This window comes from Galeopterus variegatus, unplaced genomic scaffold, assembly GCF_000696425.1.
Source record: "Galeopterus variegatus unplaced genomic scaffold, G_variegatus-3.0.2 Scaffold9872, whole genome shotgun sequence".
Taxonomy (NCBI): Eukaryota; Metazoa; Chordata; class Mammalia; order Dermoptera; family Cynocephalidae; genus Galeopterus; species Galeopterus variegatus.
In genome coordinates, this window is record NW_007735983.1 from 28,239 (window position 1) to 53,036 (window position 24,798).

The 24,798-nt window shown below is 54.9% G+C and overlaps 2 protein-coding genes across 2 annotated transcripts; both read left to right on the top strand.

Annotated features, from left to right (window-relative positions):
• The first annotated feature begins 6,462 nt into the window (after nt 1–6,462).
• Nucleotides 6,463–24,771, top strand: LOC103609628 (nectin-1-like). Its single transcript, XM_008593928.1, is given in 6 exon segments — nt 6,463–6,835; nt 7,370–7,672; nt 8,009–8,126; nt 9,448–9,599; nt 23,672–24,027; nt 24,030–24,771. Coding segments are annotated over 6 exon segments (1,473 nt in total). The 5' UTR covers nt 6,463–6,486; the 3' UTR covers nt 24,225–24,771.
• Nucleotides 11,987–14,788, top strand: LOC103609629 (nectin-1-like). The gene is made up of 4 exons (XM_008593929.1): nt 11,987–12,266; nt 13,036–13,386; nt 14,028–14,330; nt 14,667–14,788. The coding sequence occupies exons 1-4, from the start codon at nt 11,987–11,989 to the stop codon at nt 14,786–14,788; spliced, it is 1,056 nt and encodes a 351-aa protein (XP_008592151.1).
• Nucleotides 24,772–24,798: the final 27 nt, after the last annotated feature.

Sequence of the window (24,798 nt, forward strand, 5' to 3'; positions counted from 1 at the left end):
CCCTCCTCTCCCACGCACTGCTCACCCGCCCATAGCGCCGGGCGCCAGCCCCACAGCCCATCAGCCCATCATTAACCAGCTCCATGGGGGGGGGGGGCATGAGCCAGAGGAAAACATCGACAGTTTCTCTGACCCCAAAGGAGGGGCACAGGCGCCTGGGCTTGGACAGTAGCAATTATCCCCTAGCTGTGGGATCATGGGATGTTATCACCACTGCTGGCAAGGCAGGCGTGGAGGTGGCACAGAGGCCCCAGGACACCTGGAGCCATTCCAGCAGGCAGTACCCCCAGAGAGGATCCCCCAGGGCCCACCACTCACCAGCCAGTCTCTGCACTGCAGGAGATGGGGAGCAGAGATGCTGGGCTGTGAGACCCTCACATCCTGTGCCATGCCCAGCTGTGGCTTGTGTTCTCACTGAGCCCTCCGACATGGGTCTCTCTGGACCCCATCCTGGCTGGAGAGGGGAGTCTGGAGGCAGGAGCTGCAGTCTGGACACTCAGAGCTCCCGGACTAATTGGGAAACATGCCTGGGGCATGGATACAAGATAGGACAAGTTCAAAGGACTTCAGTGAGAGCCCTGCCCGTGTGGGTTCTTGCTGACAGAATGATCGGGTCCAGGTGACACTGACTGGCAAAACTTTCTGAGGGCAGGGGACCCCAGAGATGGGATTCCCTCCTGATCTCACCCCTTCCCCCAGCCTCTCTCCCAAGTAGATCCAGTCTTGGCTTCAGAAAGTGAGGAGCCAGCCAGCCTGGGATTGACACTGGGGAAGTGTCTGTGCTGGGAGGAGGGGGCCTATAACCTCTAGGTCACTGTGCTGACTCAGCAGGATTTCGGCTGGAGGCCCTTCCCCCTCCCCACCTCCCCAGTGGGTGAGTCATTCCCACCTACCACTGAGCTGCTTTTTCACCGGACATCCTGTTCCTTGCTGCCAGTTCCTGGTGGGGAGGATGGGAGAGCATCCCTGGAAAGCCATAGAGGTGGATCTCAAAGGATGTTGGTGCCACAGAGGCCCTTGTTGGGAAGCCCAGCACCCCCCACCCACATACACCCTCCACACACACACACTCACGCCCTCTAGTGTGCTGCCACTTTACTCCAGACCAGGCCTGCCGCTTCTGCCCACCCAACCAAGGGCACCCAGGCAGAGTCTAGGGAAGGGAAGGGCTGGGGAGGCCAGGACAGAGGAAGAGGTGGTCCATGCCAGAAAGCCCTGGATCCTCCTCACCTCACCTAGGTACCCCCTTTCATCCACCCACCTGGGCCCAGTTGCAGCCCACTTGGCTAGGAAGAGAGGGGTCTGTGGTTTAAAACGGCAGGAAGAGAAACTGCTCAAAGTGGGTCTGAGGGGAGCAGAGCGTGCTGCACCCCGCTGCGTGGGAACCTGTGACCCCAGCCTGTGGATTAGCTCTACAGCGGGCAGGGCAGGCGGGCAGGGCCTTGGGGAGCAGGTTTGTCTGCCACAACTGAGGAGCCTTTGTGTTTTGTTGCTGAGCTTGGGCTTTCACAGGTCTGTGACGTCTCAGGGGGCCGGCCTGATGCCGGCCATGCTGGCTCAGCACTTCTGGGAAGCCAGGCAGTGAACTGCCCAACTTGGGCTCTCATGGGGAAACTGAGGCACTTGAGCACAAGACCCAGGGGCCTGGGTCCTAGACCCTGGAGCTCATAGGGTGGTCTGGCAGAATATAGATAGTGCTTGAAGTCAGGATAAAAGGACTCGGTCTTTGATATCCCTGGGGTGAAGAACCCCTCTGCTGAGGGCACGGATTCCTGAGTTGTCCTCACCCTTCAGTCCCTTCCTCTTGGCTCTTCCTCTGCACATGGCGGCCTCCTACAGGTGCCCCCCACCTGGACTCCCCAAGTCCCTGTTTCTGACCCATGACCTTGCACCCAATCACTGGACTCCAGTACAGGGTGGCCCGCAGGCGCGGTGGCTGTGGTATTGTAACTGGTGTTCACGCCGTTTCTCACAAGGGGAGATGGAGGCACAGGGCTGGGCACTGCTTTTGTGTCTCTGGACTTTGTAAATGATGGATTGCATGGCCCAGTGAGCTCCAATATGCTGCCATTTCAGTGGTCCCAGGTCCCACATCTGGGCCAGCCTCTGTTCCTGTAAGAGGGTGTGTTCTGTGGACCGGCCCTAACTGCGAGGGGAGCCAGAGAGAGTCAGCAGGGTACTCTCCAAGCCTTGGACCCTACCACCGTCAGGCATGGCATGGTCAACGCAACCCAAGGCCAAGCCTGCTTTTTCCCTCTGACATGGAACTTACAGTCTGTTGGGGTATGAATAGAGGTGTCAGCTGAGTAGGAAGGGATAGAGTCACAAGGGCATCCTACAAGAGGGGGCTAGTAATGCCCAGTAGAATGCCCAGTATGGGGTAGGTGCTCAATAAATATTTGTTAAACGAAGTTCCAGAAAGGGAGGCCTACTGCTTCATAGATGAAAGATGATGATGATGGTGATGGTGATGATGATGATGATGATAGCAACCGACATTTATTGAGCATTTAATTTGTACTCAGTGCTGCTTTCTAAGTTTCCCATGTACTCCTTCATTTAATCCTTATAACAATTTTATAGGGCAGGTATTAACTATTGTAATCCCCATTTTGTAGACATGCAACCTCGGTGCAAACTGAGCCACAGAGAGGTTAAATCACTTGCCCAAAGTCAGAGGCTCATAAATAGGGGAGGTAGAGTACAACCCCCACTGCCTGGCTCACACGGCCCCCCACACTGCCTGAGGGTGTGCTGCAGCAGGGAGACGCCAGCGTCAGTTTTCAGGTTGTCAGGGCTGCATGTCTCCTGCTTAGACAGGCAGGAGAGGGGCTGTGCAGTCTCTGAGGTACCCGCTCCTGCTGCCCACCCATGGAGCAGGTTTCCCTCAATCCTGGCCCCTTCTTCCAGACCTTCCAGGTAACACTAATAGTCCACCTGATCCTGAATTCCTACCCCCATCCAGCCCTTTCTCTCTCTTTTCCGTAATGAGCCCTGTTCCCCATTGACTCATTCTGACCCTGCCTGGTGCCTGAGTCTTCCCCACTCTGGAAGCCTCCCAATTTGCCCAATCTAAAGAACTAGGGACATCCTTGGACCAAGAAAGGCAGCCCCAAGCTCTCCCCCACCCTGCATCCTTGGACCAAGAAAGGCAGCCCCAAGCCAGAAGCTTGGGTTCCAGGTCCCTAAGTCTGGAGTAGGGAAGAAGGGGATGAGAAGGGGAAGTCTTTAGGCCTCACCAGTCTTCCAGCCCCTTCCAACTCCAGAATTCTGGGATCCCCACCCTCAGTGACCCCAAGCCCCATATTCCAAGTGCTCCCTTATGCCCACCCCAGGGCCACCTCCCTTGGCCCTGTTAAGAGTGAGCTGTGGCAGAGGGTAAGTTTGTGCCTGCTGCTTAGGGATCCTCCCTGCCCCACCCCGCCCTGCCTATCACTGGGGCACAAAGGGCAAAGAGGCCAGGAGCACCCGCTTCATGCAGTGAGGGGACGCCAGTAACTTTCTTCTGGGGGACTTTGCTTCTGGAGAAGCCACAGTGGAGAAAAGAGAGCAACCTCCACCCCAAAATAGACATGGGTGGGAAGGGCCATCCCCTGCCTGATAATATACTGGTGGATGACATGGGGCTTCTGGGGCACCTGAGCCTCTTGCCACCCCACACTCAGGCCCCTGTCAGCGATCTCTCCTGGCACTGACGTGGCTCTGAAGGGTGAGGTCACCACAGAAGATGCAGCAGATGAATGTCAGCCTGTGCGCCAGGGACTTGGTGGGCCATGTCCCTCTGCAGACCCACCACGCCTGATACCAATCCCAAGATGGTTTCTGGTGCCCACATCCCTTCCCCCCATTCTCACCTGTGGCCTAAGCCCTCCCAACTGGCTTTTCCTGTTCCTGGCTTTGTGTGGCGCAAGTTCCCCAATTATACCCACATTATCTCAGCCGCCAGCAGGCTTGGTGAGTGCAGTTGGGGGGGGGGGGCAGGGAGCACCCAGTTTTCCTGCCAGGGAGGGCCTGGGGCCTAGCTCCTGGCCAGCCAGCCAGCAAGAGTGCTCGGCCGTGTGGCCCACTGACCTCACCCTGGGATTATTTCTGGGCCACGGCTGGGCTGGGTTGCCATCAGCCAGTTAGGGCCAGGAGGGGCCATTGAGAGAGAGGAGGAAAATAGGGCTCAGAAAGGGGTAGTGACTGGCCAGGGTCCCACAGCCAGCTAAAGGCAGAGGCAGGATGGAGCCTAGCCCTCCAGACTCCCAGGTGCGTGCTTCCCCCATCCTACTGCCACCAACCCACAGTGCCTCTGCCTGCAGAGATGTCAGAAGTAGCACCAGCTCCAAAGCACCCCACAGGCTGGCCAAGAGGACAGCCGGAGGGGTGAGGCTGGGGATAGGGGTTGTGAAGGGCTGTGTGGATGTGAATAGGCGTAGAGAAGGGAGAACATCAGGGAAACTTCCAGAGTGTGCCAAGGGCCTGGTTGGTGGGGCCAAGGATAAATTTACTCCGCAAGCATATCTTGAGTACCTACTGTGTGCTAGGCACCAGGGATACCACAGTGACCGAGAGAGACCTGGCCTGTGCCCTCTGGATAGGAGGAGCAGGGGAGCAGCTGACTTTGCTGACCACGGTCTTTGGAGCCCTCAGAGGAGCCCAACTGCTCCCATGTCTCCATCATGTAGAGGAGGCAGGTGTAAACCCCAAATTCCCACTCCTGGATCCCAGGCTCCCTTGGGGGGCCATTAGGCCATCCCCCTGCCTCTGGGTCAGTACAGGACCTGGCATTATTGATACTATTGATGGTGCTTGATGCATTGACTGATAAAGTAAAGGTGCAAAGACACGATGTGTATGAATGCGAAGCAGGGACCCGGCCTGCGGGAGCTGATGTAGACTGAGCGTGGCCTGAGAGAGCTGGAAGATGGAGCCTAGTGACAGGAGGCTGCCCCGAGTGGAGGGAGGTGAGGCTGAAGACATTCTAGATGGGGTAAAACAATCAGTGGGGAGGCTGGAGGGAATTCAGTCACTCGATGCCGCCAATCACTCCCTCCTTCCTGCAAGTCTCTCCTCTCTTGGCTTCCATTGCAATTTGTCTGGCAACAAATATTTACTGGCACCTACTGTGTGCCAGATGCCAGGCTGGGCACTGGGGATATAGAGATGGAAAAGAGACAGACCCTGCCCTGGGAGAGCTGACGGTCTGGTGAAGAAGCCAGATGTGTAAACTACCACATTCCAAGGCAGAGAAGACCTATACTGGAGGCAGCCAAGGGAACTCAGGCTGAGAGGACCAGCGAAGGCTCCCCAAAGCAGGTGGCCTCAGTGGGCTGTCATAGGTGGAGAGGGGAAAGGGCCATCTTGATTGAGGGAACTGCCTGAGCAAGAGTCAGAAGGGTTGTGCAAATAGGCTTTGTGCCTCTTGGGGGCCGGGACTGAATTGCTCGTTGATATGACGCAAGCGCTGATTATAGATCCTGGAATATAGTCATTCAGCAAATGGTGGTTAAATAAATGGGAAGAGGAAGGGAAAGAAACACAGAAAGGTGGCATATTCTGAGGATGGGCCCAGTCTGGTAGGGTGGAAAGCATGGTTTGTGGAGATGTGTGGAAAAAAGGCAGATGACAAGGACATCGAGTGCAAGTTAAGGCATTTAGACTCGATCATGAAGGCAACAGGGAATCCAGAGGCCAGCCTCGTGCTGTGCCTATTTCCCTCTGCCTGGCTGGGTAAGAGGGGCCGAGCCGGTGCCCCCCAAGGGACGGGAACTCAGGAGAAGACAGCGGGAGGGCCACCACCAGCCCTCGCGTTCTTCCAGAGCTTCCTGCCTCCTGACGCACTTTCTCAACCATTATACCATTTGGCTCCCCTGGCAACCCTGGGGGTAGGAGGACTGGATTATCTGCCCCATTTATCAGATGAGGGAACCGAGGCCCAGGAAGGTAAAGCTCCCAGGCTAGGGCTCAACTTGAAAAGCAGTGCGTTCGACCATCGTCAGAAATGACGGTGCCGACGTGTATTGACCAGCCAGAGTGGTACTAATAATATGTCACTAAGTGAAAAAGCAGGTTGTGGAACAGCATGTACAGTAGGATTCTGACTTTTTTGAAAAAATAGACCATTATGTAGATGTATATAGATACAGAGAGAAAAAGTAAAAAAAGATAGATCCCACAAGATCATCAGTGATATTTCCGAGTGGTGGGATTATGGGATGTTGTCATTTTCTTCTCAGTATTTTTCAGTATTGCCCAGCCTGTTTTTATGAAATAATTAATATCTTTATAATCAGAATAAAAAGAATAATGACTGCTATAAAAGAAAAGACCACACCAAGGACAAGGGTTTGGATACCCATACCAGCCAGTCGTAAGAATAAATAAATACATAAATAAATAAATGAGAAAAGAAGAAAGAAAAGACCAGAGTGCAGGGAGTGCGTGGGTGGCTGGGGGAAGCTGCGCCTGCACTGACCGCTCTGCCATCCCCCTCGTGCAGTCATGCACACCCAGGTGGTCCAGGTGAATGACTCCATGTATGGCTTCATCGGCACAGACGTGGTGCTCCACTGCAGCTTCGCCAACCCACTGCCCAGTGTGAAGATCACCCAGGTCACATGGCAAAAGGCCACCAATGGCTCCAAGCAGAACGTGGCCATCTACAACCCTGTCATGGGCGTCTCTGTGCTGACTCCTTACCGCGAGCGTGTGGAATTCCTGCGGCGTTCCTTCACCGACGGCACCATCCGCCTCTCCCGCCTAGAGCTGGAGGACGAGGGTGTCTACATCTGCGAGTTCTCCACGTTCCCTACAGGCAATCGTGAGAGCCAGCTCAATCTCACTGTGATGGGTAAGCCCCCTCCCGTCTTGTGCAGAGGCCTTTGACCTGGGAGCTTGGCCATCCTTGGTGTGCCTCAGTGGCCCCAGATGTCCTCCTTGGGTAGGCAGGGCTGTCATAGCTTCAGGAGTGGTGGTTCCAGTCTCTTCTAGCCAGGCTGTGCCACAGTTCACTAGGGATTGGGGACAGGGGCTTAGCTGTGGACAGAGCAGAGGACCAGTATTCAGGTTGGAGCCCCACCTTGGGGCACTTTGTGGGTGGCCAGGAAGCAGGCCAGAGCATCAGTCACCACGGTAAGGACAGGAGCCACTTAAGCTACTTGACTTGAACGTGCCAAGACTCCAAGAAGGCCTAAGCTTGCCACAACAGGATACATATAAGTAGAACAGGGAGGCGATATATCAGAAGACCTTCCTACAAGGAGTTCTGAGAAGGGCTTTGGTGAAGCACAGCTGAGAGGCAGAGATGGCCAGATGACCTCCTGGGCCCATGCATCTTTGACAAGGCGGTAGAGCTGGTCCCATGTCTCTCTCTGGTTCTCTGCAGCCAAACCCACCAACTGGATAGAGGGCACCCAAGCAGTGCTTCGAGCCAAGAAGGGACAGGATGACAAGGTCCTGGTGGCCACCTGCACCTCAGCCAATGGCAAGCCTCCTAGCGTGGTATCCTGGGAAACACGGCTAAAGGGCGAGGCAGAGTACCAGGAGATCCGGAACCCCAATGGCACAGTGACAGTCATCAGCCGTTACCGCCTGGTGCCCAGCCGGGAAGCCCACCAGCAGTCCCTGGCCTGCATCGTCAACTACCACATGGACCGCTTCAAGGAAAGCCTCACCCTCAATGTGCAGTGTGAGCCAGGGCCGGGTGCCGGGGTGGACCTGCCCAGTGGACGCCACTGTCCCTTCTCACCTCCTCCCCATCATTCCCTCCTGCTCTGCTTCCCATCTCTGTCACTCCCCACTCCCTTCCTCTCCTCCCCCCACCCCCTGTTCTTTCTGGGGGTGCTGTCCCCTCCCTCCTTGTTCCCCTTGCTGTTTCTGCTCCAGGCTCTGTGATCTTCACCCTCCCTCTCATTCTGCTGTTGCCTGTCACCTCTCTTTCCATCTATCACTATCTCAGGCTCCCTTGTGCTAAGTCCTGCTCCCCTGACCTCATCCTTTTCAAACACTACCCTTTGCCCCACAGACGAGCCCGAGGTGACCATTGAGGGGTTTGATGGCAACTGGTACCTGCAGCGGACAGATGTGAAGCTCACGTGCAAAGCTGATGCCAATCCCCCAGCCACCGAGTACCACTGGACCACGTAAGTGCTGCAGGGCTACCTGGTCACCTTGGAAGATGACTTACTGGATCACAGGGGGCCCACCAACCCCACCTCCAGGAGCTTTAGGCAGGGCTAGGCTCGGTTTTGTCAGTGGGAAGGAAGGATGTGAGAGACCCCTCACACACATACACCTCCATTTGACAGGGTCACGATCAGTGGGACAAACCATTCTGCAGAGGGGGCTTCCCTTGTGATCCCTTCCTCTCCCTAAGAAAGAACTTTGTCATTTTTCTTTGGTGATTCAGCCTAAGTCACTCCCACCCCAGCCCCCAGTATTTATTTTTATCGAGGTGTCCCCAGGGAAGCTGGCATTGTAGAGCATCCCAGATCTTTCTTTGCTCGTATTCCTTCTCTCCAGCACCCCCAGATTCTTGAGGAGGAGGCAGCAGTCAGCCAGAATGCCCGTGCTCATGCAGGCTGCCCCACATCCCACCATCTAATTCTTGGCTGCATGACCTTTGGGCCTGGCCCTCGGAGGATCCTGTCTCCCTTCCAGCCAGCTCTGATGGCCTGGGCCAAGGTTCTTCCCAGAGAAGAGCTGGATGAAACTTACAGAAAGACAGGGGCGTGCATGGGTGGAGCCAAGAAGAGGGTTGACATGGGCAGCCAGACGACAGCGGCCCAGAATGAGTCTCTACCCCTTTTCCAGGAAGTAGAGGACATTGACGTGCTGCACCTATTATCCTCCACTTCCTGGAACAAAAAGTGCTTCTGAAGAAGGTCCCCAGTCCTCAGCAAACTCTCAGGACGCTCCCCTGTGACATTCCCAGCAAGAACATGAGACAGCGAAACCCAGTAATTCCTATCTCATCACCTAAGCAGCTTGTTAAAATACAGATTCACAGGCCTTCACCCCAGTGGTTCTGCTTCAGGAGATCTGGGTTAGGACCCAGGTGTCTGTATTAACCAGCTACCCAGGAGACCAAGGACCAACAATCAGCCACCATGAGCAATAGAGAGAGCACTGCAGCAGGAGCCCAGAGATCTGACTAGAGTTCCCAATCTATTGCTTCCTAGCTGTGTTTCCTTGGCCTTGAACCTTAGGTTTTATCTCTTAAGTAGGACCAGTACCTCCCTGTCCTGCCTATTTCAGTGTTATGATCAAATATGAAATGCTGAATAATATGAAACTGCCAAATGCAAGAGATTATTAACATTGTTATTTTTCCTCCTTCCAAGACAGACCCACCACATGAACTCAGCGGAAGGGTTGGTGGGCTTGGAGCCAAGTGGGTGACACAGGGACAGCTTCATGGGGCTGGAGAGTCATAACCCTACATGATGTCTCCAATTCCCACAGGCTGAATGGCTCTCTCCCCAAGGGCGTGGAGGCCCAGAACAGAACCCTCTTCTTCAAGGGACCCATCAACTATAGCCTGGCAGGGACCTATGTCTGTGAGGCCACCAACCCCATCGGCACCCGCTCGGGCCAAGTGGAGGTCAATATCACAGGTAGGAAGCTACATCCTACCTTGCCTCTCCCAACCCAGGATTTCCTCCACCATCTACGTCTCCCACCTTTGGGTTGTGTCATTGCAGGAAGTTTATGTCTCCTTTTCCTGCTTCTCTGGTTCTCTCTTGAGCTCTGGCCATTGGCCTTGCTTTGCTTTTCTCCTTCCTTCATTTAAGGTATGTGCACAGTCAGGGTGATCCCNCACCCCGCCCTGCCTATCACTGGGGCACAAAGGGCAAAGAGGCCAGGAGCACCCGCTTCATGCAGTGAGGGGACGCCAGTAACTTTCTTCTGGGGGACTTTGCTTCTGGAGAAGCCACAGTGGAGAAAAGAGAGCAACCTCCGCCCCAAAATAGACATGGGTGGGAAGGGCCATCCCCTGCCTGGTAATATACTGGTGGATGACATGGGGCTTCTGGGGCACCTGAGCCTCTTGCAGCACCCTTCCCACCCCACACTCAGGCCCCTGTCAGCGATCTCTCCTGGCACTGACGTGGCTCTGAAGGGTGAGGTCACCACAGAAGATGCAGCAGATGAATGTCAGCCTGTGCGCCAGGGACTTGGTGGGCCATGTCCCTCTGCAGACCCACCACGCCTGATACCAATCCCAAGATGGTTTCTGGTGCCCACATCCCTTCCCCCCATTCTCACCTGTGGCCTAAGCCCTCCCAACTGGCTTTTCCTGTTCCTGGCTTTGTGTGGCGCAAGTTCCCCAATTATACCCACATTATCTCAGCCGCCAGCAGGCTTGGTGAGTGCAGTTGGGGGGGGGGGGGCAGGGGGCCCCCAGTTTTCCTGCCAGGGAGGGCCTGGGGCCTAGCTCCTGGCCAGCCAGCCAGCAAGAGTGCTCGGCCGTGTGGCCCACTGACCTCACCCTGGGATTATTTCTGGGCCACGGCTGGGCTGGGTTGCCATCAGCCAGTTAGGGCCAGGAGGGGCCATTGAGAGAGAGGAGGAAAATAGGGCTCAGAAAGGGGTAGTGACTGGCCAGGGTCCCACAGCCAGCTAAAGGCAGAGGCAGGCTGGAGCCTAGCCCTCCAGACTCCCAGGTGCGTGCTTCCCCCATCCTACTGCCACCAACCCACAGTGCCTCTGCCTGCAGAGATGTCAGAAGTAGCACCAGCTCCAAAGCACCCCACAGGCTGGCCAAGAGGACAGCCGGAGGGGTGAGGCTGGGGATAGGGGTTGTGAAGGGCTGTGTGGATGTGAATAGGCGTAGAGAAGGGAGAACATCAGGGAAACTTCCAGAGTGTGCCAAGGGCCTGGTTGGTGGGGCCAAGGATAAATTTACTCCGCAAGCATATCTTGAGTACCTACTGTGTGCTAGGCACCAGGGATACCACAGTGACCGAGAGAGACCTGGCCTGTGCCCTCTGGATAGGAGGAGCAGGGGAGCAGCTGACTTTGCTGACCACGGTCTTTGGAGCCCTCAGAGGAGCCCAACTGCTCCCATGTCTCCATCATGTAGAGGAGGCAGGTGTAAACCCCAAATTCCCACTCCTGGATCCCAGGCTCCCTTGGGGGGCCATTAGGCCATCCCCCTGCCTCTGGGTCAGTACAGGACCTGGCATTATTGATACTATTGATGGTGCTTGATGCATTGACTGATAAAGTAAAGGTGCAAAGACACGATGTGTATGAATGCGAAGCAGGGACCCGGCCTGCGGGAGCTGATGTAGACTGAGCGTGGCCTGAGAGAGCTGGAAGATGGAGCCTAGTGACAGGAGGCTGCCCCGAGTGGAGGGAGGTGAGGCTGAAGACATTCTAGATGGGGTAAAACAATCAGTGGGGAGGCTGGAGGGAATTCAGTCACTCGATGCCGCCAATCACTCCCTCCTTCCTGCAAGTCTCTCCTCTCTTGGCTTCCATTGCAATTTGTCTAGCAACAAATATTTACTGGCACCTACTGTGTGCCAGATGCCAGGCTGGGCACTGGGGATATAGAGATGGAAAAGAGACAGACCCTGCCCTGGGAGAGCTGACGGTCTGGTGAAGAAGCCAGATGTGTAAACTACCACATTCCAAGGCAGAGAAGACCTATACTGGAGGCAGCCAAGGGAACTCAGGCTGAGAGGACCAGCGAAGGCTCCCCAAAGCAGGTGGCCTCAGTGGGCTGTCATAGGTGGAGAGGGGAAAGGGCCATCTTGATTGAGGGAACTGCCTGAGCAAGAGTCAGAAGGGTTGTGCAAATAGGCTTTGTGCCTCTTGGGGGCCGGGACTGAATTGCTCGTTGATATGACGCAAGCGCTGATTATAGATCCTGGAATATAGTCATTCAGCAAATGGTGGTTAAATAAATGGGAAGAGGAAGGGAAAGAAACACAGAAAGGTGGCATATTCTGAGGATGGGCCCAGTCTGGTAGGGTGGAAAGCATGGTTTGTGGAGATGTGTGGAAAAAAGGCAGATGACAAGGACATCGAGTGCAAGTTAAGGCATTTAGACTCGATCATGAAGGCAACAGGGAATCCAGAGGCCAGCCTCGTGCTGTGCCTATTTCCCTCTGCCTGGCTGATAGGGTGGAAAGCATGGTTTGTGGAGATGTGTGGAAAAAAGGCAGATGACAAGGACATCGAGTGCAAGTTAAGGCATTTAGACTCGATCGTGAAGGCAACAGGGAATCCAGAGGCCAGCCTCGTGCTGTGCCTATTTCCCTCTGCCTGGCTGGGTAAGAGGGGCCGAGCCGGTGCCCCCCAAGGGACGGGAACTCAGGAGAAGACAGCGGGAGGGCCACCACCAGCCCTCGCGTTCTTCCAGAGCTTCCTGCCTCCTGACGCACTTTCTCAACCATTATACCATTTGGCTCCCCTGGCAACCCTGGGGGTAGGAGGACTGGATTATCTGCCCCATTTATCAGATGAGGGAACCGAGGCCCAGGAAGGTAAAGCTCCCAGGCTAGGGCTCAACTTGAAAAGCAGTGCGTTCGACCATCGTCAGAAATGACGGTGCCGACGTGTATTGACCAGCCAGAGTGGTACTAATAATATGTCACTAAGTGAAAAAGCAGGTTGTGGAACAGCATGTACAGTAGGATTCTGACTTTTTTGAAAAAATAGACCATTATGTAGATGTATATAGATACAGAGAGAAAAAGTAAAAAAAGATAGATCCCACAAGATCATCAGTGATATTTCCGAGTGGTGGGATTATGGGATGTTGTCATTTTCTTCTCAGTATTTTTCAGTATTGCCCAGCCTGTTTTTATGAAATAATTAATATCTTTATAATCAGAATAAAAAGAATAATGACTGCTATAAAAGAAAAGACCACACCAAGGACAAGGGTTTGGATACCCATACCAGCCAGTCGTAAGAATAAATAAATACATAAATAAATAAATGAGAAAAGAAGAAAGAAAAGACCAGAGTGCAGGGAGTGCGTGGGTGGCTGGGGGAAGCTGCGCCTGCACTGACCGCTCTGCCATCCCCCTCGTGCAGTCATGCACACCCAGGTGGTCCAGGTGAATGACTCCATGTATGGCTTCATCGGCACAGACGTGGTGCTCCACTGCAGCTTCGCCAACCCACTGCCCAGTGTGAAGATCACCCAGGTCACATGGCAAAAGGCCACCAATGGCTCCAAGCAGAACGTGGCCATCTACAACCCTGTCATGGGCGTCTCTGTGCTGACTCCTTACCGCGAGCGTGTGGAATTCCTGCGGCGTTCCTTCACCGACGGCACCATCCGCCTCTCCCGCCTAGAGCTGGAGGACGAGGGTGTCTACATCTGCGAGTTCTCCACGTTCCCTACAGGCAATCGTGAGAGCCAGCTCAATCTCACTGTGATGGGTAAGCCCCCTCCCGTCTTGTGCAGAGGCCTTTGACCTGGGAGCTTGGCCATCCTTGGTGTGCCTCAGTGGCCCCAGATGTCCTCCTTGGGTAGGCAGGGCTGTCATAGCTTCAGGAGTGGTGGTTCCAGTCTCTTCTAGCCAGGCTGTGCCACAGTTCACTAGGGATTGGGGACAGGGGCTTAGCTGTGGACAGAGCAGAGGACCAGTATTCAGGTTGGAGCCCCACCTTGGGGCACTTTGTGGGTGGCCAGGAAGCAGGCCAGAGCATCAGTCACCACGGTAAGGACAGGAGCCACTTAAGCTACTTGACTTGAACGTGCCAAGACTCCAAGAAGGCCTAAGCTTGCCACAACAGGATACATATAAGTAGAACAGGGAGGCGATATATCAGAAGACCTTCCTACAAGGAGTTCTGGGAAGGGCTTTGGTGAAGCACAGCTGAGAGGCAGAGATGGCCAGATGACCTCCTGGGCCCATGCATCTTTGACAAGGCGGTAGAGCTGGTCCCATGTCTCTCTCTGGGGAAGGGCTTTGGTGAAGCACAGCTGAGAGGCAGAGATGGCCAGGTGACCTCCTGGGCCCATGCATCTTTGACAAGGCGGTAGAGCTGGTCCCATGTCTCTCTCTGGTTCTCTGCAGCCAAACCCACCAACTGGATAGAGGGCACCCAAGCAGTGCTTCGAGCCAAGAAGGGACAGGATGACAAGGTCCTGGTGGCCACCTGCACCTCAGCCAATGGCAAGCCTCCTAGCGTGGTATCCTGGGAAACACGGCTAAAGGGCGAGGCAGAGTACCAGGAGATCCGGAACCCCAATGGCACAGTGACAGTCATCAGCCGTTACCGCCTGGTGCCCAGCCGGGAAGCCCACCAGCAGTCCCTGGCCTGCATCGTCAACTACCACATGGACCGCTTCAAGGAAAGCCTCACCCTCAATGTGCAGTGTGAGCCAGGGCCGGGTGCCGGGGTGGACCTGCCCAGTGGACGCCACTGTCCCTTCTCACCTCCTCCCCGTCATTCCCTCCTGCTCTGCTTCCCATCTCTGTCACTCCCCACTCCCTTCCTCTCCTCCCCCCACCCCCTGTTCTTTCTGGGGGTGCTGTACCCTCCCTCCTTGTTCCCCTTGCTGTTTCTGCTCCAGGCTCTGTGATCTTCACCCTCCCTCTCATTCTGCTGTTGCCTGTCACCTCTCTTTCCATCTATCACTATCTCAGGCTCCCTTGTGCTAAGTCCTGCTCCCCTGACCTCATCCTTTTCAAACACTACCCTTTGCCCCACAGACGAGCCCGAGGTGACCATTGAGGGGTTTGATGGCAACTGGTACCTGCAGCGGACAGATGTGAAGCTCACGTGCAAAGCTGATGCCAATCCCCCAGCCACCGAGTACCACTGGACCACGTAAGTGCTGCAGGGCTACCTGGTCACCTTGGAAGATGACTTACTGGATCACAGGGGGCCCACCAACCCCACCTCCAGGAGCTTTAGGCAGGGCTAGGCTCGGTTTTGTCAGTGGGAAGGAAGGATGTGAGAGACCCCTCACACACATACACCTCCATTTGACAGGGTCACGATCAGTGGGACAAACCATTCTGCAGAGGGGGCTTCCCTTGTGATCCCTTCCTCTCCCTAAGAAAGAACTTTGTCATTTTTCTTTGGTGATTCAGCCTAAGTCACTCCCACCCCAGCCCCCAGTATTTATTTTTATCGAGGTGTCCCCAGGGAAGCTGGCATTGTAGAGCATTGCCCATGAATCTGCCAACAGAACATGCCATGGGATGCTGGCTTGGTGGGGGGGCAAAGGGGGGTATGGGGGTTTGCAGGGGGAGCTCATCTCCTCTAAGCTGTGCACCTTCAGTTGAGGAAACCCTCATGGGCCTACAGGTGAAGCTTATGTCAAACAAGGAGACTGGAGAGAAAGCGAGGTTGTAGCCCAAAGCCATGGTTGTTTGCGTGCCCTGCAACTGAATTGCTGTTTTACCTGCAACTCTCTCTGTTAGTGCAGATGAGATGGCCCAGCCACTGTACCTCTAGGTGCTAAAAGGAGAACAAGGGCTACGATGTGCTGAGGAGAAACAGCCTCTGGGACATGAAAGAGCCTGGGCATGATCTCAGGTAGCTGTGACCCCAGACAAGCCCTCATCTATAAAATGAGGAAACTGTGGCCTGCCATAAAGGGTTGTTGTCAGGATTATGCTTAATGTAGGTCAAGGACCTAGTGTAGATCAATCTGTCAATAAATGGCCAATGCTCTGTCATTATCATGACCTCCATCATTATCGTTCTTATTAATGGAAGCATCAAAACAAGTCAATAGAGGGGTAAATTACCATCACAACTTCACAAGAGGGAGTGCCTTTAACACTGTTCCTGAGCTAGTTGCAGAGTGAGAAAGTGACAAAAAGAACCTCCTAGAACAGTAAGTGGAATCATGCTGCTGCCGAGACAGACAGGAAGTTATGAGCTCAGGAGGTGACCTCAGGGATACAGGAAACTGGGCGGTGATTACTGCACTCCAGGCATGGGGCTTGGGGAAGCCCTGAGGATTCATCAGCCCTGAGCCTGTGTCTCAGGAGTGGGAGACTTCGTTTGTGGGTAGATTCAAGGCCCAGCTGCAGAAGGAGCAGCCAGAGCTGTCCAGGGGCTACACCCCCTGTCCTCAGGGCACCTCTGTCACTTTTCTCGCCTGGGGCAGGAGGGCGGGGTCACTCGCTGTCTTCTTCAGCTCCACGCCCTTGGCTCCCAGACTGGTTAGGGGAGTACAAATGTCAGGGTTAGAGCCTGGGGAAAGCTGAGGCAGCCCCTCCCCCAGGCTAGGGTTTGGGGGTTTTCACAGATTGGCAAGCGTAAGGGAGGGCCAGAGTCACACATGTCTCTCCTCCTGGAGAAAGTCCGAGCAAAGCTCAAAGACCCTCACAGATGCTGAGCTCTGATGGGACCAGCAAGTCATGTCCCCTGAGGAGTGGTCATAGGGAGTGTGACCACCACTCAGGGAGACAGTGTCATCTGATGAACAGCACAGACCTGGCCTGTGTTCATGTGCTGTCTCTTCCCAGCCATGTGACCTTCAGCAGGTTCCTTACCTCTTTGAGCCTCAGTCTTCTTATGACCATGCAGTGCCCCTGCACAGTGACACCTTCCCCCAATGGTGGGTCACCAACATGTTGGTGGTGTGGGCTGAAGGGCAGGTGGGCCAAGGCCATGCAGGTTTCCAACTGGAAGAGAAGGTCACAACGTGCCTACTGTTGGCATCCAGTTAGGCAGAACCAGGGAAGCATGATGCTCGCCAAATCATGGATAGGCCCGGGAGCTGTTTGTCTGGCCCTCTTGTGGGAGGGTCTCTCAGCCCCCTCTGGAGGACTCAGCCAGGAGGCCTGCACCTTTTCAGAACTATTTATTCTTATGCTCTTGGTCAGTTTCCAAGCAGCAGCCAACCTCGCCACCCTTCCTCCCACATCAGCCAGTGCCTGCCTCATTCTCTGGGGGACCCATCCCGCGGGTCACAGCCATGCCCTGTGCTCCAAGCCCCACTGGTCTGGAAGGAATGCATGGGTGAGAGGGATAAGTGGAAATTTAATTTTTCATTCTGGCCATCCATTCGGGTAATAGCCTTGCCCTTGGCACATCTGGAGAAGGAAATGAAGAACAGCAGGGGCGGGGCAGGAGGTGTGTACGGAGGAGACACTTTGGCACAGGCTTCTTGGGGCCCCATATCCCAGAGGAGGTGGCACTGAGTGGTTCTTGCAAGGATGGGCGAGTGAGCAGAGATGGAGGGTCAGGGTGTCCAGGCAGGGGCAGTTTGTGGGAGGAGAGTGGCTGGAGCGAGTGGGCAGGGATGGAAGGAGTGGGGCTTTCTCTCTAGTGGCCATGCGGAGCGTCTCAATGGCTCTCAGCAGGGAAGCAGCATGGTGAGGCGTGCGGGTTAGACTGAGCATTCAGGAGGCTGCGTGGATGGCACCGAGACACGAGTTGGGGGCTGTCATGGTGAGTCCCTAGGGGGAAACAAAAGGCCCAGGCTGTGGGCATAGGGATGAGGAAACAGAGGAGGCAATCTCAGTGGAATTTGTATATATATTTCCATGGGGCCCAGGCCCTCAGAGGAGCCTATTTCAAAGGACTTTATGCTGAGCAGCAATTTCATGAGGTTGGCCCCAACATCACAAAATACACAGTGGAGCTCCCCTCCCTTCTCCCCCTGGGGGTATGTTCAAGATGGGGAGGGGACCAGGGTGTGGCCTTGACCAGACTGAAGAGACCAAGCGAGGCAGCATCTATCCCTGGGGTGTCAGGAGGAGAGTGGCCATGCCTCTCTGGTTGGGACCCAGTCTCTTGCCACTCCTCAGAGCAGGGAGGCCACTAGGGTGTAGGGTGTCTCTCCAACCCTCATTCCAGCGAAGTCGGCACATCCCTAGGGGGTGAAGGTAACAGGGTCTTCCATCAGGCGGGAAGTTCTTCAGACCAAGGGTGGTGGGCCTTCAAGGCCCGTGTCTGTTTGGAAGGGGGGGTGTGAGCCTACGAGTGTGTATGCCCAGATGTGAGTATGGGTATGTGCCTCTCTCTGTGAGTGTGTAAATGTGAACAGGTGTGAGCAGTCAAGCAACTGTCTGCACGCTGAGTACACAACTGGGAGCCCATGGCCATGTGTGGGTAAATGTGCCTTTCTCCAGGCCAGCAAATGGCAGTGTGTCGGGAGTCTGAGAAGGCAGCTGCGTCCATGCCTCTGGGAGGGTTCAGTTCTCCAGCTTGCCGAGGCCCTGCCTGATGGTCTGACACAATGCACAGCTGCTGCAGCTGCAGGACAGAGGCTTCCCAGAGTTTGACCCCAGGCCTCCCACGCTCCCTGAGCCAGCCGCACTGCATGCTGGGAGGTGTAGTTTCCCAACCTAATCTGAGGCTGGAGCATTTCCTGCCTGAGGAAGCGCCAGGCATCGGCTTTGGAAGCAAGCCCAAACATTCTCTTTGACCCCAAACCTCCTCCAGATCCTGGATCTAGACTATAAATCCTAACCGTTCTCTCCACCTCAGATTCACAAAACCCCCACCCAAGCCCCCCTCCTCCGTCAGGGAGCCAGGAATGCAGAGCCCCCAGTGCCCTGAGGACCAGGCCAGCCAGGGATGCCAGAGGGGAGGCTGCAGCCCTTCAGGAATGGAGCCAAGCTGCCCCCTTTATCAGAGGATGTGAGGGAGGCCGGCTGGGCCCCGCCAGCGAGCACAAATGACCCCACTGCTGGCTGTCCTCTCTCCTCCCAGCTGCGGCCCTTGTGGCTCTGCTCCTGGCACAGAGACAGGAGCTCCTGGCTGAATGTGACAGCTGGAGGGACAGAGGGGGAGGGAGAGGATGCTCCACTCCACACCCGACAGCCCCACTGCTTGCAAATGAGTCCGGTCCCCACACCCTCTCGTTTCTTCTGCCCCCTTCTTGGCACCTTCACTCTGAAGTGTGCAGTGCTGGAAGGTCATCTTAGCCATTCTTCTGCCTCTACACAGGCCTGGCCCTAAGTTCCTTTGGTCCCAGAAGATCCCCAGGGAAGAGTAAACCTCCTTAGGACTTGTGGGGGCAGGGAGCTAACAGAGGGCCTGGAGGGGAAAGAAACCCAATATAATCTGGCCTCAAGCCACCATTCTATACCTCCTGTCCCCTGCGCCAGTGAAATGAGGTCTCTTGTGTGCCCATGCCTGGTTTGACTGTTTCTTGAATACTTGCTCTGCCTAGAGCAAGGCTCACCTCTAAGATATAGCCTTGCCATTATAGAATTCATTCTTTCATTCAACAAATATTTCTTGAACTTTGGCCACATGCCAGGCAATCCAGATGCTTGGGATATGTCAATGAGCAAAACAGACAAAGTTCCTGTCCTTGTGGAACTTACATTTTAACACAGGAGGACAGACAACAAACAATAGATAAAATACATTTTAAAAACCATGTAGTCATTTTAAAGGTAGAATGGAGAAAAGAAGAGCAGGGCATGGGGGACCACAAGTGCTGGGAGGTGGGGAGCTTATAGACTGCAATTTTAAATAGGGTAAGGGTAGTCAGGGAAGGTCTCCATGAGAAGGTGATGTTGAGCCAGGCCCTGAAGGAGTGGACCGTGGGACGCCTGGGGAAGAGCCTCCCGGGGTGTGGAGTGGCCAGTACAAAGGCCCTGAGTGTGCCTGGAGTGGAGTAAGCCTGAAGGAAAGCAGGAAGACATGGCATCAGAGGTTGGGCAGGGCATTGGTTGTGTGGAGCATTTTTAACTCTGCAGATTTGGGCTTTTACTGTGAGTGAAACAAGGAGAGCCATTGGAGGGCTCTGAGCAGAGAAGTGATGTGTTGTGACTTACACTTTAACAGGATCTATCTGGCTTCTGTGCTGAAAACAGAGGTAAAGGGTGGAACCAGGAAAGCAGTCAGATGTCTACTGTAATAAATAATCCAGGCGAGAGATGGTGTCTTGGATCAGGGTTGTAGTGACAGAGATGGCGAGAAGTGGTCAAGTTCTAGATTTATTTTGAATTATAATTTGCAAACTAGTTTGGGACACCAATCATTCTCATGAAACCGATAATATAGTAAACGCTGCTGTACTGTGATTAATGGGGTCCAAAAAAATTCAACCTAGTAAAATAAAATGTAGGAGAGCTTTATTTGTCATTGGGTCTCTGCTGTGGAGGAAAGCACAAAAGTAACTATAGGGTACCTTACATGGTACACAATTGCAACACACTGAAATGAGTCAATCCTAAAGTATCATTAGGCTGCCACTTCCTCAACCTTCTCTCCTTGTTCCTACAGAATAGAAGAACTTTAGCCATTTGAAAATTGGCAGAAGGACCAGAACCAATCATGGCAAATCCTAATTTGCATTTATTTGCTATTTGTACAGGCTTTACTATACTGTGTCAGTATGTGATTAATGGAATGGGATTAGCCATTTTTGAAACCAAAATGAGAGGCGCAAAGATCAGTGTGAGCTGAGAAGAGAAGGTTGCGTGACAGAGGGATCTTGAAGAACTGCAGTAGGCAGGGAGAGCGGCTGAGGAAAGGCATTCCTGGCAGGGTGAGCAGCGAGAGCAAAGCAAGGATGACTTGGATAACAAGGACAGCAAGGAAGGTGAGCTAGCCAAATGCACAGGACAGTGGCAAGGCAGAAGCTTTGCAGGCCAGACCGCGTGGGCCAACATTGCAGCAGGGGAGTCGTTGCTGGCCTTTGAGAAAGGGAGTGATCATGTCTACATAGTGAAAATTAACCTGGTGACTGCAGATGGGGTGACTCTCGTGGAACAGAGACCAAATGAAGGTGGGAGATTCAGGAACCTACTACAACAGTAAAACCTGGCATCAAGTGATAAGGCATTGAATAGGAAGAGTCAAAGATGAATGAGATTCTGAGCTGGAAAAGTGGATGAATGGTGGTGGCAGTGGAGGAATTGGGGGTGTCGTGTGGAATGGAGAGCATTTGGAGGGAGGGTGGAAAACCGGGTTGGAACAGATGGGTTTTGAGGTGATGGTAAGGATTCCAAATGAGGATGTGCTTGAGGGCAGTTTTTCAAATGTGTACCCCTAAATATGAGTCCTGTGAGATGGTCCTGGGAGCAAGCGGGGTGGGGTTCATGCTCCAGTAACTTGGGAAACCCTGCATCCCATACGTTCCTCTTATAGTTCACAGTGTGCACGAGAAGGCGCAGGGCTCTGATGTTTGTCTAAGCCAACGTATCCCAAAGTGTTTGACTCCAGGATATTTGCTCACCCTCTGAGCCGGTGGTTTGAGGTTCCATGGACCACAGTTCGGGAAATGCTGTCCGAGAGGCCTTGGGAGGTAAAGTCCCAGAGTTGGGTGAGAACTGTGTGCCTGAAATGGTTTGGAAAGCCAGAAGGACGAAAGTAACTCATGAAACTGAGACCGGAGCTGTCACTAGGAAAGAAAGTAGATTGAGGGCTGAGGGTACAAGGACAGAGCCTGCAGTGAGACACTGGAGCAGAGACAAAGCCCAGCTCTCCAGCCAGAGACAGAACACTCAGAGAGGAAAGCCAGGGATCAAGGAATCCTGTATGGGAGGCAAGGGAAATAATGCAGGGAAAAAAGGCAGGTCCCTCCATCTGGATGCCTTTTTTATTCTCTTGGCCTCTCCAAGTCCTTGCCATCCTTCAAGCCTGGACAAAGTCCAGCCTCCTCCAAGAAGCCTTTTCTAACTGCAAGCCATAGTGCTCTCTTCCCCTGCACTCCTGAGCACTTCGCTGCCAAGTCCCTTCGCAGCTGCCTGCTGCTATGTCTCTAAGAGTGTCATGCGGTTCCCCAGCGAGGCTGAGTTTCTTGTTTCCTGCATCTAGCAAGATAGATGCTCAGTACATGTTTACTGACTGAAGGGTGGATGAAGATCTGGAGGCATATGCAGAGAAGAGAAATTATTCAGATCTGGATGAGAACTGGACAGGTAGGGGCTGGGTTCCTCTCAGCTGTCTGTGGAACTCCCATCTCATGGGGCGCAGGTGTGGGGCCCTTTTAAGGACAGTAAACAGATGGGACTTGGTGAGCCAGGAGAAGCTTGAGGTTCCAGGGAGGGTGTTCTGGAGATAGGCAGTCCAGACATATTGTCAATAAATATTTACTGGGCAGCTACTTGGTGACTTGCACTGAGGACAAGTGGGGAGCCGAGTCCTTGGCAGTCATGCTTCTCTACCATTTCCTGCACGTTAGGGTCTGGGTGCAGAAGCACCTGGGTAGTCCCAGCTCCACCATGTAACCTTGGACACATAGGCTCCTTTTCTCTGGGCCCCCGTGTTTTCATTAATCCTTTCAGCCTGAACTCCAGGAAGACCTTTCCGCTTCTCTAGAATCCTTGCCCTGCCCCTGCCTGCTTCAGACAGCACCACACACACCCACCTGGGAGAAGCTGAATCAGGAAGGGAGCTGGCAACAACAGACTCCCAATGCCGGGACATGTCCCCAAACCCACCCCTGACCCTGCTGGCCTGAAAAGAGCAGGGCCAGAGCAGCCGAGGGAGCTCAGCCCTCTTGGCTTGCCCTGAACCCGCACCCCAGCTCCTCCTGACCAAGGCCAGCCGTGGTCTCCGGTGCCACCCTGTGGTGGTGCTGGGAACCGCCTCCCTTAGAGGTCCCTGGGACCTCTTTGACCACTGGCATGGCCCTGGCTTCACCCACTCTCCCAGGCCCTGTAAGAAAAGGGAAAGGGCAGCGTTGCCCAGAGCAGAACAGCACTGTAGCCAGCCCCACTGGCACAGAAGTCATCCACCCAGCCTCCTCTCCTGTCCCACCTGCTTCCTTTCTCTCCTTTTCACCTCTCCTGCCTTCTCGTCTCCACTCTGCTCTCAGTTGTGCACATATCTGTGCACAGAGATCCATCACGCCAGCACAGGCATGTAGGCCCTCCCCCAGATATGTGCTTCCCGAGTCGCGGGCTTGCCCATGATGACAAGAGTGTGTGCCCATGCACACGCTCTCTTGTGTGTCCTCGTCGCCTTTGCTATACAGACGCACTTTCATGCCCCCTCTCTGCCCAGCCCTGCATGTGCCTGCGCCCTGCATGCTGCGTACATTATGCTTACAGCCCAGGCTAGCAGCACCGCCAGGTCTCCACTTTGCCATGCAGGGCCAGACTACAGCCAACAGCCACAGCCCTGGTTTCTGGCACCTTAGCAGCTGATTGGCACTCATAGAACATCTACTGGGCCAGAACCTGGGAACCCGTTTTCCCTGTACCCTGGGGGCAGACGAAATCAGGCATCTTGGAAGCCAAAGCAATGGTGTTGGGGCATAGTAGCCACTAGGTGTTGGGCAGAGGGGCACTGGTGACATTTACACAGACTTTACACGCAAGAGAAGCAATGTGGCATCATTGGCTGGGTGGCTAAGCCTCGTGTCTTCGTGTATTGAATGGACATGAATAGCATACCTGCTTCACAAGGTTGTGACCATGAATGGCATCTACTGGACACAGTGCCAAGGGTGGAGCTGGCACATGTGTCTCTGTGCACCACGAATGGGGGTTGGGCGGGTTGGCATCAGGTCCAGAGACAGGACAGAAGGCCTAGTGCTGTGGGTGCTGTCTCCTGCCTCTCTCTCCTCTTGCCTGCCTCTTGCTCCAGCTGCCATTCTGAGGCACAGTTGGGCTCCAGGAGGGGTGGGTGCCCAACAGCCTCTGGAACTGGAGCTGCTGGAACTTGGGGTGCAGACAGCCTGTCCATCCCGGCCTCTTCCTCCCCTGCCTCCTGCCTCCCTCCTCCCCCCCGCCCACGCTCCAGGAGCACACGCTGACTGTCCCCTCCATCTCTTTTCCTCACCCAGAATTCCCCTACACCCCGTCTCCTCCCGAGCATGGGCGGCGCGCCGGGCCGGTGCCCACGGCCATCATTGGGGGCGTGGCGGGGAGCGTCCTGCTCGTGCTGATTGTGGTCGGCGGGATCGTGATGGCCCTGCGCCGGCGCCGGCACACCTTCAAGGGGGACTACAGCACCAAGAAGCACGTGTACGGCAACGGCTACAGCAAGGCAGGCATCCCCCAGCACCACCCGCCCATGGCACAGAACCTGCAGTACCCCGACGACTCAGACGACGAGAAGAAGGCTGGCCCGCTGGGCGGGAGCAGCTACGAGGAGGAAGAGGAGGAGGAGGGCGGGGGGGGCGAGCGCAAGGGGGGCGGCCCCCACCCCCCCACCCCAAATATGACGAGGACGCCAAACGGCCCTACTTCACAGTGGATGAGGCAGAAGCCCGTCAGGATGGCTACGGGGACCGGACTCTGGGCTACCAGTACGACCCTGAGCAGCTGGACTTGGCTGAGAACATGGTTTCTCAGAACGACGGGTCTTTCATTTCCAAGAAGGAGTGGTATGTGTAGCCCCCCTTCCAGAGCCTCTGTCTGTGCCCACTTCTCCCCAGCCCCGACCCGCACGCCCCCTGCCTGCCCCCCACCGCCCACTCCTCCAGGAGTGCAGCAGACTCGCCCAGCTGCCCAAAGCCAGCCCCAAACTCCTGGGGAGCCGGGGGAGCTCAGGACAGACACGACTTGGCTTCGTTTTTTATCTCCTCCCTCCCCCCAGCCCTTCCCCATGGTGTTGTGTTCGACTGTGGCTTTAGTGTTGCTGTATCTTCCCCTTTCCAGCCCCACCCGCCTGCCCTCTGTGTAGGGAGCCCTGTTCTTGTCTTGTGTACCTGGGCATCCCTCCAGGGTTTGGGGAGCCAGACCTCCCCCACCCCCCAACACTGGAATTTCTTTGTGTTCTCTTCTTCGGGGGTGGGGGGCTTCAGGGGCTCCAAGAGGAAAAGCCTCAGCCCACCCCCAGATGCTGCTCCTCTTCCCAGGGAGAGAGAACCCAGTGCCCCTCACCATAAGCTGACGCAGCAGTGAGTTTAGACCCCTAGTCTATACAGCCCATGCACCCAGGAGGCGGGGGGGGGGGGGGGCCGGGGGT